This window comes from Uranotaenia lowii, chromosome 3 (assembly GCF_029784155.1).
Source record: "Uranotaenia lowii strain MFRU-FL chromosome 3, ASM2978415v1, whole genome shotgun sequence".
Classification (NCBI taxonomy): Eukaryota; Metazoa; Arthropoda; class Insecta; order Diptera; family Culicidae; genus Uranotaenia; species Uranotaenia lowii.
In genome coordinates, this window is record NC_073693.1 from 18,672,528 (window position 1) to 18,686,396 (window position 13,869).

Below are 13,869 nucleotides of genomic sequence, written 5' to 3' on the forward strand. Positions count from 1 at the left end.
TTTTTGTCATTTTTGTCATTTTTGTCATTTTTGTCATTTTTGTCATTTTTGTCATTTTTGTCATTTTTGTCATTTTTGTCATTTTTGTCATTTTTGTCATTTTTGACATTTTTGTCATTTTTGTCATTTTTGTCATTTTTGTCATTTTTGTCATTTTTGTCATTTTTGTCATTTTTGTCATTTTTGTCATTTTTGTCATTTTTGTCATTTTGGTCATTTTTGTCATTTTTGTCATTTTTGTCATTTTTGTCATTTCTGTCATTTTTGTCATTTTTGTCATTTTTGTCATTTTTGTCATTTTTGTCATTTTTGTCATTTTTGTCATTTTTGTCATTTTTGTCATTTTTGTCATTTTTGTCATTTTTGTCATTTTTGTCATTTTTGTCATTTTTGTCATTTTTGTCATTTTTGTCATTTTTGTCATTTTTGTCATTTTTGTCATTTTTGTCATTTTTGTCATTTTTGTCATTTTTGTCATTTTTGTCATTTTTGTCATTTTTGTCATTTTTGTCATTTTTGTCATTTTTGTCATTTTTGTCATTTTTGTCATTTTTGTCATTTTTGTCATTTTTGTCATTTTTGTCATTTTTGTCATTTTTGTCATTTTTGTCATTTTTGTCATTTTTGTCATTTTTGTCATTTTTGTCATTTTTGTCATTTTTGTCATTTTTGTCATTTTTGTCATTTTTGTCATTTTTGTCATTTTTGTCATTTTTGTCATTTTTGTCATTTTTGTCATTTTTGTCATTTTTGTCATTTTTGTAATTTTTGTAATTTTTGTCATTTTTGTCATTTTTGTCATTTTTGTCATTTTTGTCATTTTTGTCATTTTTGTCATTCTTGTCATTTTTGTCATTTTTGTCATTTTTGTCATTTTTGTCATTTTTGTCATTTTTGTCATTTTTATCATTTTTATCATTTTTGTCATTTTTTTCATTCAGTTGTCATTCTTGACATTTTTGTCATTTTTGTCTATTTTGTCATTTTTGTAATTTTTGTCATTTTTGTCATTTTTTTTTAATTTGTCATTTTTGTAATTTTTGTCATTTTTGTCATTTTTGTCATTTTTGTCATTTTTGTCATTTTTGTCATTTTTGTCATTTTTGTCATTTTTGTCATTTTTGTCATTTTTGTCATTTTTGTCATTTTTGTCATTTTTGTCATTTTTGTCATTTATGTCATTTTTGTCATTTTTGTCATTTTTGTCATTTTTGTCATTTTTGTCATTTTTGTCATTTTTGTCATTTTTGTCATTTTTGTCATTTTTGTCATTTTTGTCATTTTTGTCATTTTTGTCATTTTTGTCATTTTTGTCATTTTTGTCATTTTTGTCATTTTTATCATTTTTATCATTTTTGTCATTTTTTTCATTCAGTTGTCATTCTTGACATTTTTGTCATTTTTGTCTATTTTGTCATTTTTGTCATTTTTGTCATTTTTGTCATTTTTGTCTAATTTGTCATTTTTGTCCTTTTTGTCATTTTTGTCATTTTTGTCATTTTTGTCATTTTTGTCATTTTTGTCATTTTTGTCATTTTTGTCATTTTTGTCATTTTTGTCATTTTTGTCATTTTTGTCATTTTTGTCATTCTTGTCATTTTTGTCATTTTTGTCATTTTTGTCATTTTTGTCATTTTTGTCATTTTTGTCATTTTTGTCATTTTTATCATTTTTATCATTTTTGTCATTTTTTTCATTCAGCTGTCATTCTTGACATTTTTGTCATTTTTGTCTATTTTGTCATTTTTGTAATTTTTGTCATTTTTGTCATTTTTTTTTAATTTGTCATTTTTGTAATTTTTGTCATTTTTGTCATTTTTGTCATTTTTGTCATTTTTGTCATTTTTGTCATTTTTGTCATTTTTGTCATTTTTGTCATTTTTGTCATTTTTGTCATTTTTGTCATTTTTGTCATTTTTGACATTTTTGTCATTTTTGTCATTTTTGTCATTTTTGTCATTTTTGTCATTTTTGTCATTTTTGTCATTTTTGTCATTTTTGTCATTTTTGTCATTTTTGTCATTTTTGTCATTTTTGTCATTTTTGTCATTTTTGTCATTTTTGTCATTTTTGTCATTTTTGTCATTTTTGTCATTTTTGTCATTTTTGTCATTTTTGTCATTTTTGTCTTTTTTGTCATTTTTGTCATTTTTGTCATTTTTGTCATTTTTGTCATTTTTGTCTTTTTTGTCATTTTTGTCATTTTTGTCATTTTTGTCATTTTTGTCATTTTTGTCATTTTTGTTCTCGAGCAAATTTTGTGAATTATAAACTTGATCTCAAAAACAGCTCAATCAATCGTTCTTCAAATAGAACTGAAAAAATGAAACAAAAATTTCAATACACAGCCTGTCTTTTTCAGATTCACAGATTATTGCAAATTTGACACACTCTATAAAACATGAGATTGCATTTTATTTTGGGACAATTCACCAAGAAGAACTTAATAATTTTTTTCTTTAAACATTTTTCACTACACTGAAACTAGAACTTTCGAAAAATCTATATAAGTTACAGAACACGAAAACATTTCTACAAAGGCAAGTTTTGGTGCGAAATTACTCCTCTTGTACACGTATCCGGGCTGGACAATCCGGGCGAATTTCATTAAAAACCTGGCAAAATCCGAGCATTTCACTCCTTAGTTGAACATCAAAAATCCGGGCAATATCCAGGCAAATTTTATCAAAACCCAGAAATTACTCAACCAAATTCATAAACAGATTTTATGTTAGGCTTCGAAAAATCTTTTCATGATTGTTTTTGCAAAATCTGCTAAACAAAATTTGTTTCTGTGGCTGAATAAAAAAAAAATTACAACAGAATTAATTTTTTTTTGTTTCATTTTCCAAATAAAATGAACAAATCCGGGCAAAATCCGGCCATTTTTTCAATGAAATCCGGGCAACCGGACTGTTCCCAAATTTTGTATCAAATATCCGGGAAAACCCGAATAAAACCAGGCAATCTGGCAACCTTACTCTAGTAGCATTGAGATTGAGAGCAGTTTTCGGAAACACATCTTGTTATAATCATAGCCTTAAGAAAAACTCATGTAACTGAAACATCGCTGAGCTGATTCCTGTTTCTTTCGAAAAAAAAATCCCATAAAATTACAGGTTAAGGTGAATCGGTCAGGTTCAAATTTGCATTGGATCTCCTAGCAGCTCTATTTAAGAACAGTTTTACTGTCCAAGGTGTATTGCGAAATTCGACGGATTTATCTCACTTTCATATTCAAAATCTACTCACAACTCGCGTGTAGCACTGGTTTTCTGTAACATCAATCGTGACTGCATCGCATCGCGATGGGGCGATACTTTGCACACTTCCGACACAGTTAGCATCAACCACCGATGAACAACTGACACAAGTATGAGTAGGAACACTGAGTCCGTTACATTCATCCGAAGGACAATCCTCACAATCTGTTCCAGTGCAATCAACAGCATCCGTCTTACACCCGCGTTCGGTCACCGACACTGTTAACGATGAAAAATTAAACTTGGTTTAAATTTTATTCAGAAGAAATCCAAAACTGTTCCAAATTGTCTTACGCCCTGTGAATTTTGCATAACATCCCGTAGCCCCATCAGCACAACTTGCGATATTGAGATAAGTATTTGGATCTACACAACCATTGCCGGTACAACTGTAACAATCTAAAGCGAATCCAGCGGTCCAAAAACTGGCCAGGATCAAACCCACCGGAACTAAACTACTCCCTGTGCCCACCATTTTTCCCATTCACACTTGCTGTCATGGAAAAGTACACCGTAAAACTAAGTTTCGGAAGCCTCCAGTCATTAAATTTATAGTTTTCGACTGTCAAGTGGATGAGCCAATAAAGCTTTCTTAACCGATTGTTATCGAATCTTACAAAACTTGGTAGGCAGCTGATAACGGCAGGAACTTAATCGACATAAAACGTGATCGATATCTACACAGAACCGAGTTTATACTTGACAGGCACTTGACATTGGCACACGTGACTTGAAATAACAGAAGAAAAATAAGGGTAGATACTAATAAAACTTTCTTTCTTATCTTCCACCACAGGGCGGCTTCCGGCTCGAGATTCTGGATCGCAACGAACGGCCCATTCTGAACCTTACCAAACCGTTGAAAGGGAAATTCGTGCGAGATGATGTAACGTAAGTAGAGATCTTTATCATACACCACAAATTTACTTGCTTCTACATTTCCATATACAAATGATTTGTACTATTGAGAAATTCTTAAATCCTTTGCCTCCTTTTATTAGTTTTAATTTTTCCTTTTTCGCCAGTGGATTAAGGGAAGCAATATAAGTCAGGTAATCTTTAGGTTTGGCTTGCAGCCTCTTATCCTGAACATTTCAAAAGTTTCTTTTAGAAAGACTCAGAAACATGAGTAGTTTTTCCAAATACAGAAATCGTCTGTACGTTTGCGAATCTACATTCAAGTATCATATGAAGGTGTGTTAGTAAAAGATAGGTTTTGATCAGGATCCATCTAGGTAAATGGTGCGTTCTTTGTTTTTTCACTACACCTCTATGCTCCGTCATATTTCCTTATGAAAATCCCAATAATATACTATGTGGCAATTGAAGAAAGTAATAATTTGGTACTTCCAACCTTCCATGAGCTGGCTTTTTTCCCTACCTATAATCCCTACCACATCGATGAACTATCAAATCAAATAATCGAAATATACCTAACAATATTTCAGGCAGACTGAGCTTTAGATGACAGAGCACCCTACCTAGTCATATTTAGATCTTTGTTCCAAAAATTTATTTAATGGGTAATACGGTCAAAATTTTTTCAATATCAACTAAACGAATTTCTTTCAATTTTGCATTTAAAAAACCTGAACACCCCTCATTTTCAATGTGTGTGTGTGTGTGTGTGTGTGTGTGTGTGTGTGTGTGTGTGTGTGTGTGTGTGTGTGTGTGTGTGTGTGTGTGTGTGTGTGTGTGTGTGTGTGTGTGTGTGTGTGTGTGTGTGTGTGTGTGTGTGTGTGTGTGTGTGTGTGTGTGTGTGTGTGTGTGTGTGTGTGTGTGTGTGTGTGTGTGTGTGTGTGTGTGTGTGTGTGTGTGTGTGTGTGTGTGTGTGTGTGTGTGTGTGTGTGTGTGTGTGTGTGTGTGTGTGTGTGTGTGTGTGTGTGTGTGTGTGTGTGTGTGTGTGTGTGTGTGTGTGTGTGTGTGTGTGTGTGTGTGTGTGTGTGTGTGTGTGTGTGTGTGTGTGTGTGTGTGTGTGTGTGTGTGTGTGTGTGTGTGTGTGTGTGTGTGTGTGTGTGTGTGTGTGTGTGTGTGTGTGTGTGTGTGTGTGTGTGTGTGTGTGTGTGTGTGTGTGTGTGTGTGTGTGTGTGTGTGTGTGTGTGTGTGTGTGTGTGTGTGTGTGTGTGTGTGTGTGTGTGTGTGTGTGTGTGTGTGTGTGTGTGTGTGTGTGTGTGTGTGTGTGTGTGTGTGTGTGTGTGTGTGTGTGTGTGTGTGTGTGTGTGTGTGTGTGTGTGTGTGTGTGTGTGTGTGTGTGTGTGTGTGTGTGTGTGTGTGTGTGTGTGTGTGTGTGTGTGTGTGTGTGTGTGTGTGTGTGTGTGTGTGTGTGTGTGTGTGTGTGTGTGTGTGTGTGTGTGTGTGTGTGTGTGTGTGTGTGTGTGTTTGTGTGTGTGTGTGTGTGTGTGTGTGTGTGTGTGTGTGTGTGTGTGTGTGTGTGTGTGTGTGTGTGTGTGTGTGTGTGTGTGTGTGTGTGTGTGTGTGTGTGTAGAATGTTGCTCCTATTTTGATTTTGGAATTCACTCTTCAGTTGTCAAAATGCCGTCCAAGGAAGAAGAGCAGCGTATCAAAATTTTGCTCTCGCATCGCGAAAATCCGGGCACGCAAAGCTGGCAAAATCGCTAAAAGTTGCCAAATCAACCGTTACAAATGTAATTAAAGTGTTTGGGGAACGTTTGTCGACAGCCAGGAAGTCTGGATCGGGGGGAAATCGAAAACCGGAAGCTGCTGAGACTCTTTGTCGAGTTGCCGGTTGCCGGTCCTGATTTATCAGGATTTGTCCTGATTTTCGAGAGACCGTCCTGATTTTTCAAAAACTCTTGAGTAGTCCTGATTTTTGAAAGTTGGTCCCTAAAATGTCCTGATTTGTCCTGATTTTCATAAAAACAATCGAATTAGTAGTTTAATTATGAGAAAATCGAATAAATAGGTAATAAAATAGTTTAACCCATTCAACAGATGGTAATCTTCGGTACAGATGATATTTAAATGGTGTTTTTCGATATAAACTACCCAAGCCTGCAAACTGTTGTTGCATAAATCAAGGCGTTTACAGCACCTGAATTGCGCCTTCATTTATGCAATCTAAGCAGAAATCCTTGTTATTTCATGAATCAAGAAGTGTCCTGAAAAATCCTGATTTTTAGCTTCACGTTGTCCTGATTTTTGACAAAACCACCTGGCACCCCTGCTCCGAGATGCCGCAAATACACTGGGAGTAGGGGAAAAGTTCATATAACGCCCCATGTGGCTAATACGCGCCACCCTTGTTTTGAAGAACCTGAAACATTTTAAGCCTGCGAAATATTACTGATTTGTTTTAAATGCTGTGATTGGTCATGGCAAGTATGAATTTTTCCTAAAAATGCCCCTGTGTCATGATAGTTTCACAATTTAGGTTTTTCTTCACTTCGATCTAAATTTTAAAACACTTTCAATAAGGTGTCACCGAGCAGAGAAAAACGAATAGGACAATATTTTCTGACACATCGATAGAGGAGAATCTAAACTATGATTTTATGCTAAAAAATCATACTGAACTCGCTTAGGTATGCTTTTTATGGGTATGTTTTATCACGAGTCGTTATAACGCGCCAATCGTAATATGCTGAAAATAGCATTAATTTTTCAAAAAGGCCAATTTTCATTGAAAATGAACAAAAAGTCTAAAGCCATATTTTGAGCGTTAATTCAGCCAAAAAAAACCTACTTTCATTTTTTTTTTAAATTTTGATTAATTCATTTTGAGTTTCTTTTCAGTCAAAGTGTCTGTAAGTATTGGTGTGTTTTCGGTCTTCGGCTGCTCTCGGGTGTGTTCGGCTGCTAGGCGCGTATTGAATACACAGCGGCGCGTATTTGCAACACAGTTTTGTTCTGTGGTTTTGAAAATGGTTTTTAAAAATCAAGTTTTTGAAGCAATTAAAGCAATTTGAGTAATAAAAAATCAAAGGCATTTTTAGAAAACATTTTACTTCAACGATTACACTCATTTTTAACACATTCTGTACGTGGAATACATAGAAAATCAGCGATTCGCTTAGGTGGTGCATAATAGGGCATGTTCCCCTCTTCTGCTCACCGAATAGTTGAGCTAAGTATTCGGCCGAATAGGCCGAATATTCATTTTTCAAAGCTTATACAATAACAGACTTGCAAAATTTTTCTAGTGATGATGGATAATTTATAAAATATCCAAAAGAAATTTTGAAAAAGCTTCAAAATCATCAAAAACTGAGGTTTCAGTCAAACATCTTGGGTGTATCCGTGTATATTTCACTGTAGATTTTGTACTTTGGTTATCGTTTATTCCAGCTTTTCTCGATACATCCTGGCTTGCCCATAAATGGAATAAAGAATAAGAGAAAAATCAAATCCGATCGGGATGCCCAGATATTGTTTGAAACTTTCCGGATTTTACCCAGGTTTATTCAGATTATTTACTTAATCAAGTAACAAATTTAAATTTATCTCTGAAAATTTCTGAATGTGTTTTTCTTTGTAGAAAAATGAATCCAACTGTGTTAGTTGAAATTTCAGGGACTAGACAAGATGAAAATTAATATTGAAAAATATGCGAAAACACGGTTGGATTCATTTCTCTACAAAAAAAGTATCGCTGACTGAATGTTTGAGTCAAGACCCATCTTTGAGTCGTTTTGTCTCATTTGCAAAAATCTTGATCTTTTTATCATTTTTGTCATTCTTCAATGACATATTTCTGAATGTTTTCGCTCAAAAATGATTTTTATGAGTAAATTTAAAATTCAACATCAATGAATTCAATTAAGGTGTGATTAAGGATTTCATGAAATAAAAATTTAAATCAAATGAAGTCACTTATGTTCAGATTTATCTAGGGTATCACTACCTGTAAACGACAATGACAAATTTTTGTTGGCAGCTGAAAATGCTGAGAAACGCCATATCGGTTTGAGAACAAATGTTTTTTCTTGGAAAAGTGTGTTTGGTTTCGAAGCAATCGATTCAAAGCCAATTGGACCCTTGTGTATCCGAAACAGAGGTATTGGATTTTCAGTTTAAAATTCCAGGTGGTTACATGTTCCTTAAAAGTGTCCTTCTTAAGGTGGCCATTATGTTGTTATCTCCCCTACGCTTAAAATATAGTAAAATGTAGGCTTATTGCAGATCATTTAAAAACTGATCCACAGCCTTTTTCTGAAGCATTATTTTTGTTATTTTTTCTTCAACTTTGTATAATTTGAATGCTTGTAGTGGAATATTGTCTGAGAATCATATTTGAGTAACATAACAATATTTTTTTTATTTATTGCACATCAACAGATCACATATTGATCCTAATGATAAAATTAAAAATTAAAATTAAAAACACTACAAATACAATGGTCTACACAAAACTTAAAGCTTTAAGGATTTTTCTTCGGAATGCATCCCTCGAAACGTCAAAATCAAAATGTTCGGAGTAGCGGTTGAATGTCTTGATTACACCAATAAGTGCTGTGTTAGCCCCATAATTATTCAAACGGAGAGGGACGTAGAGCTGGAAATCGCGATTTCTCAAACCATGTGGTCGTATGTTGAGTTGAAGACCTTCCAACAGTGCGGGACAATCAGTTCTGCATGTAAGCAAATCAGCCACGACAGATGCTCGTGCGGCGGTCCTGTGGGCTTGCAGCGTGTCGATGTCGATTAAACGACAGCGGCTCTCGTAGCCGGAAGTCGGAACGGGTCTTGCCAGCTCAGGTGTCGAAAGGCGAATCTCATAAAGCGCCGTTGGATAGCCTCAATACGCTCAGAGCCGTTTTGGTAATAAGGGCACCGGATAGCAGAGGCGTATTCGAGGATCGAACGAACCAAACTGCAATAAAGACTCTTCAAACAGTAAATATCTTTGAAGTCTTTCGCCATGCGGAACAATAGACCTAGGCTTCTAGAAGCCTAGATCTTTCACGTGCTCAACTCGAGCAATAGCCTCGCCGCCGAGAAAATACACTGCATTTGATGGAAGCCGCTTACGGGAAAAAGAAATTGCTGCGCATTTACTTCGATTCAAAGGCAGACAATTGACATCGTACCAGGAGGCGAAGAGGTTGAACTGGTCCTGCAGGAACTTGGCATCGTCAGGGCCGGAGAAGGGATGAAACAACTTCGAGGAGCAACAGCACGTCGTTGAAATAAATCGAGAACAGTATTGGTCCTAAATGGCTCCCTTGAGGCACTCCAGAGGTGGCGAAAAACTGGTTGGAGAAGGATTCTGCCGTTCGGACAGTAAGTTTCCGACCTACCAGGTAGCTGCGAAACTATTCCAGTAGAGACCCACAAAAACCAATGCGATCGAGTTTGGCGATAGAAATTTCATGGTTCACTTTGTCGAAATCGGCTGACAGGTCGGTGTAGATGACGTCTGTTTGGAATCCTGAAGCAAAACTGTCCTGCACCTTAGACGTAAACGCCAGCAGGTTTGTGGTCGTAGAGCGCTTAGGTATAAAGCAGTGATTGAATTTTTCTGAGCATGAATTGATCAACCATCTCTCGCTCAACGCTTTACTCGGAAGCAAAGGTTGCTTTGAGGTAGCGAAAACGACAAAACCGATGATGCATACGCTCTCACATGGCCCGCCTTCAAGAAGCAATATACATTCGAGGCAGCGAATCCAAAAAACCAAACGAATGGCTCTCACTCATCTCCTGTTACATTCTTGAGGGAACCGAATTCAAAAGGCAGAGCAAACCCGAGTCTCCTCGTTTGTGTAAGGATCGAATAACCGAGGTTTTTCTGCTATTGCTATTTTTGCACAGCAACCGCACGCAGGCAGCTAGTTTTTTCGTTTCTTTTCCTCCCCTCTCCTTGCTCCATACGTTGCGGGCCTATGCAATGCAATAAGTTCGGTTGTTGTCGTTGTTGCCTCAACCTTTGCGGCGAGGTTGAAGATGTTCTCCTCAACGACAGCTATCGGCTTGAATCCATCAAATTCAATAACGTAAATGAGTATGTGTGCCTCGTCTATTTCATGCATCATGTAGCGACCGAACGTTGAGAGAGTTCGTTCTGAGCAGCGAACGGATAGTGTCTCTCGGAGCAGATCCTCCTCATGGGGGGAGGTTTGAATGAATGTATATGTATCGTCTCCTGTATTACTATACGAGGCCTCAAAGTGTGTATTTTGAATGCCTCTGATGAGAAAATGGTTGAGAATTTCAATCACTGGTATAAAGCCATATTGATCATTAGAAAAATATGGTTTGCAGTACGAGAAGATAGGGTCTAAAACAACCAGCTCAAAAAACTTGGCAATAGCGCATAAGGCAGAAATACCGCGATAGTTGTTGACATTCCTCCTGCCGCCTTTCTTGTAGACCGGAAACATGTAGGCTTCTTTCCATATAGAGGGGAACGTAGACGTGTTGAGCGAAGCTTGGAACATTCGTTTTATAGGTGTTAGCATATGTGATATGCAGCGCTTCAAAAAAGTGGCTGGTATACCGTCCGGTCCTGCAGAATAGCTGTGTTTCAGCTTCACGGAAGCCTTCAAGATGGTATCTTCGTCGACTGTAAAATTATCAAATGAAGTGCTCAAATGAGGGACGTTGCTTGTTGCACTATTTAACTGCTCCGAGGATATTGAGCCAGAGTCGAAAATACTACGGAATTTCTGTGCAAAGAGATTACAGATTTCACGGTCCGAAGTCACCGACGTATCATCCAGGAACATGTGTGATTGTAAGCCGGATTCCTTCCGTTGATCCTTGATGTACTGCCAGAATGATTTAGGTTTTGTTTTAAAACCACGCTGAATCCGGATTAGGTAGCTCTGATAGCAACGCGTGCTTAGTATTTTATAGGCTGAGTTAAGTTTGCGATACTGATTTTTGACCTGAAGAGTCTTGTGCCTGGTGTAATAACGGAGGGCTTTATTCTTCAGCGTTTTCATTTGCCGCAACTCTTTCGTGACCCAAAGTGCTCGTAGATTTGAGACTGCAGAGCGTTTCGGCACATGGCGATCGATAATGTAGTTTACAATGTGAGTGAACTTAACAGCAGCAGCGTTTGGATCAGAAGGGTCCAGTTCAGATTCCCAGTTAATGGTGTCCAGAGTTTGAAAAATCGCAGAAAAATCGGCACTTTTAAAGTCGTGGAAGAAGGATGCCGGTTTTTCGGTAACGGCGACAATTCCGGAAACATCGAGCGTAAGCAGCAAAGCGGGGTGGTGAGGGACGGACTTGACCAGAGGCTCAGGAGCTTCTACGATTGTTGGTGAAAGAGACCCGTCATTAACGAAACAGAGATCGAGCGTCCGGCCATTTTCGTTAACGATGTTGTTGATTTGCCGGAGAGTGGCCGTACTTAAAGCGTCGAGGATGATGTTGGAGGGCAACGTGAACAAGAAGCTGCTTTGGGAGGAGCACCACTTTAAACCAGGCAGATTGAAATCTCCGATGATAATGATGTCGTCTTCAGAATAAGTGATTGAGCTAACTTTGGAAAGGCTACTAGAAAAGGATTCAACAAAAGTCGCATTTTTAGCACGATCGGGGGGAGGTACACAGCACCAATGTAAAGCTTTCGTTTGCCTAGGTCATAGGTCGGCAACCTGCGGCTCGCGAGCCGCATGCGGCTCTTTGGATGTATAACTGCGGCTCTTTAGCTCAATGTATAAAAATTTTGAAAATCCTCGAAATTTTCTAGAGTAAACGGACGCAATATAAGTTTCCCTTCAGTTTATACAATATTTTCCAGGATTAAATAAGAAACCAAAAGAACAACTTTAGAACCAATTAACAGCATCTTGTCAGTTTGCAACCAAGGTAAGATTTAGAAATCAGTTAACGTTCTTCCTAAAAGTCTGATATAGCTTTTGGAAGCCTGGAGAATTTTTTCTTCGGTGGTATGGGAAGTTTTCCGTTAAATTTGTTTTCTTTGTTGTTCTGATTTAATCGGATAAAACCCGAGCCTTTTTTAATCGTCAAATTCCTCGTCCTCGTCAAATTGTCAATTCGTCCTCACTGTTGAGATTATGAAATTTAGTTTGTTTTTCTTGAATTAAATATTTTAAAAATAAATTTGCTTTACCACCGTTCTGATCAAATATGAACATCAGATGATGATTTCAATAATGCTTTGTATACTGATAATAATTGATATGTGCATTAAAATTTTTTTCTTAAAACTTTTTGTTTTTAAATTCTTCAAATATTGAATTCCGTCTCTCAATGTTCCTTTTCAAATTCATGAAAGCATTTCACAAATTTTCAAAAATTGAAGTTCTTTGTTCTAATTTTGAACATGAGTTCAAGTGACCAAATTTTCAAGGTTGTTAAAAAATATTTTTAAGAACCGGAAGCTGAGTGCTTGATCTTATTTTTGAATTTCATATATAATATTCGTACGCGTCTGTTCTCCATGTCAGGGGCGGCGTGCGGAGTGCAACAGCGTCCTGGTGGTGTTCGGGACCCAAAACAGCAACATCACGACGGTCCTCCTGCGAGATAGTGGGGTTAGCTGCGGGCATTGCGAGCCTGTGACTACAAAAAACATAAGCAACGAACAACGAACAACAAATATAATATGAATTTTTATAGGTATTTATTCGAAGGTGCAATTTTATTTGGTAAAGAAGCATTTTCTCCCATAACCTTCAATATATCTTCTTACAACTTTTCAATCCTTTTTTGATTTTAAACTTAATTGCTTTATCATTGTTCTGCAATTATTTTTAAAACGTCATGACTGTTTTAAAAGTTGATTTTGATTTCTGAGTCTTTATGAGAATTTTGGGTTTGGTTTGTTCTATGAAGGGATTATCAAAATATCTTCAAAAAACTAAAATTTGAGTTAAAAAAATCGGTTCGTCGAAAAATAAAATACAGCGAAGCAAAGCCAAATTTAGATATCTTTTATTATGTGAGATTTAATATTGTACCCGAAGATCCGAGATAGCTATCAAAACATTCATTGGACCCCAGCATATTTCTACATCATCGTGATGATTCAAAAAATCCAATATACACTGAAAACAGCAAATCTGTCAAGAATTAAAAGTGTTCAACATTTTTTTTTTGACTGTTTGAAATATTGGAAATTGTTGGGTTTGGAATATTTAAATATTTAAATAAATTTATCATAAATAAATAAAAAAATAAATAAATTTAAAATGTGAATTTGTGATTAGTATTCATAGAACATGATATATTTGAGACTCAGAGGTTTAGACATTATTTTTAAGATTTCATTAGTATGGAGAAGAAACAAACTGAAAGGGTTTACGAGTTTGAACAGAACTGAGAATTTATACTTTAATTATCGTTATCTAAAAGCATAATTTTTTAAACCTTTTTTTTTTTATTTTACCAGAAATCAAAATGAGAACTAGAAAGCTGAATCGGAATGCTTGTAATAAAAAAAAATAGTTTCATAACCGTATTATCTGACTACATCTCGCGATCGATCGTTAAATTTTGTCAAAATTTAACTTTTTTTTTTTAATCCGTTCAATGAGCATTCATGAATTAAACTTTGTTGGTTTATTTATTCTAAGGCCCTGAAATGTTTATCTACTTGAAATGATAGTTTTATGCGCATAACAAACTAATAGCTCAATGGCTTTTAACGGATGTTCAAACCATAAAAAAATTA

General features: G+C 35.9%; 1 protein-coding gene across 3 annotated transcripts in view; it reads left to right on the forward strand.

Annotated features, from left to right (window-relative positions):
• LOC129755877 (uncharacterized) overlaps positions 1-13,869 on the forward strand; it is a 166,710-nt gene that overhangs the window by 116,166 nt on the left and 36,675 nt on the right. For all 3 annotated transcript variants that reach the window (XM_055752568.1, XM_055752569.1, XM_055752567.1), the window contains one exon: positions 4,060-4,154. In XM_055752568.1, the coding sequence (XP_055608543.1) occupies positions 4,060-4,154 (95 nt within the window). The remainder of the gene's footprint in view (positions 1-4,059; positions 4,155-13,869) is intronic.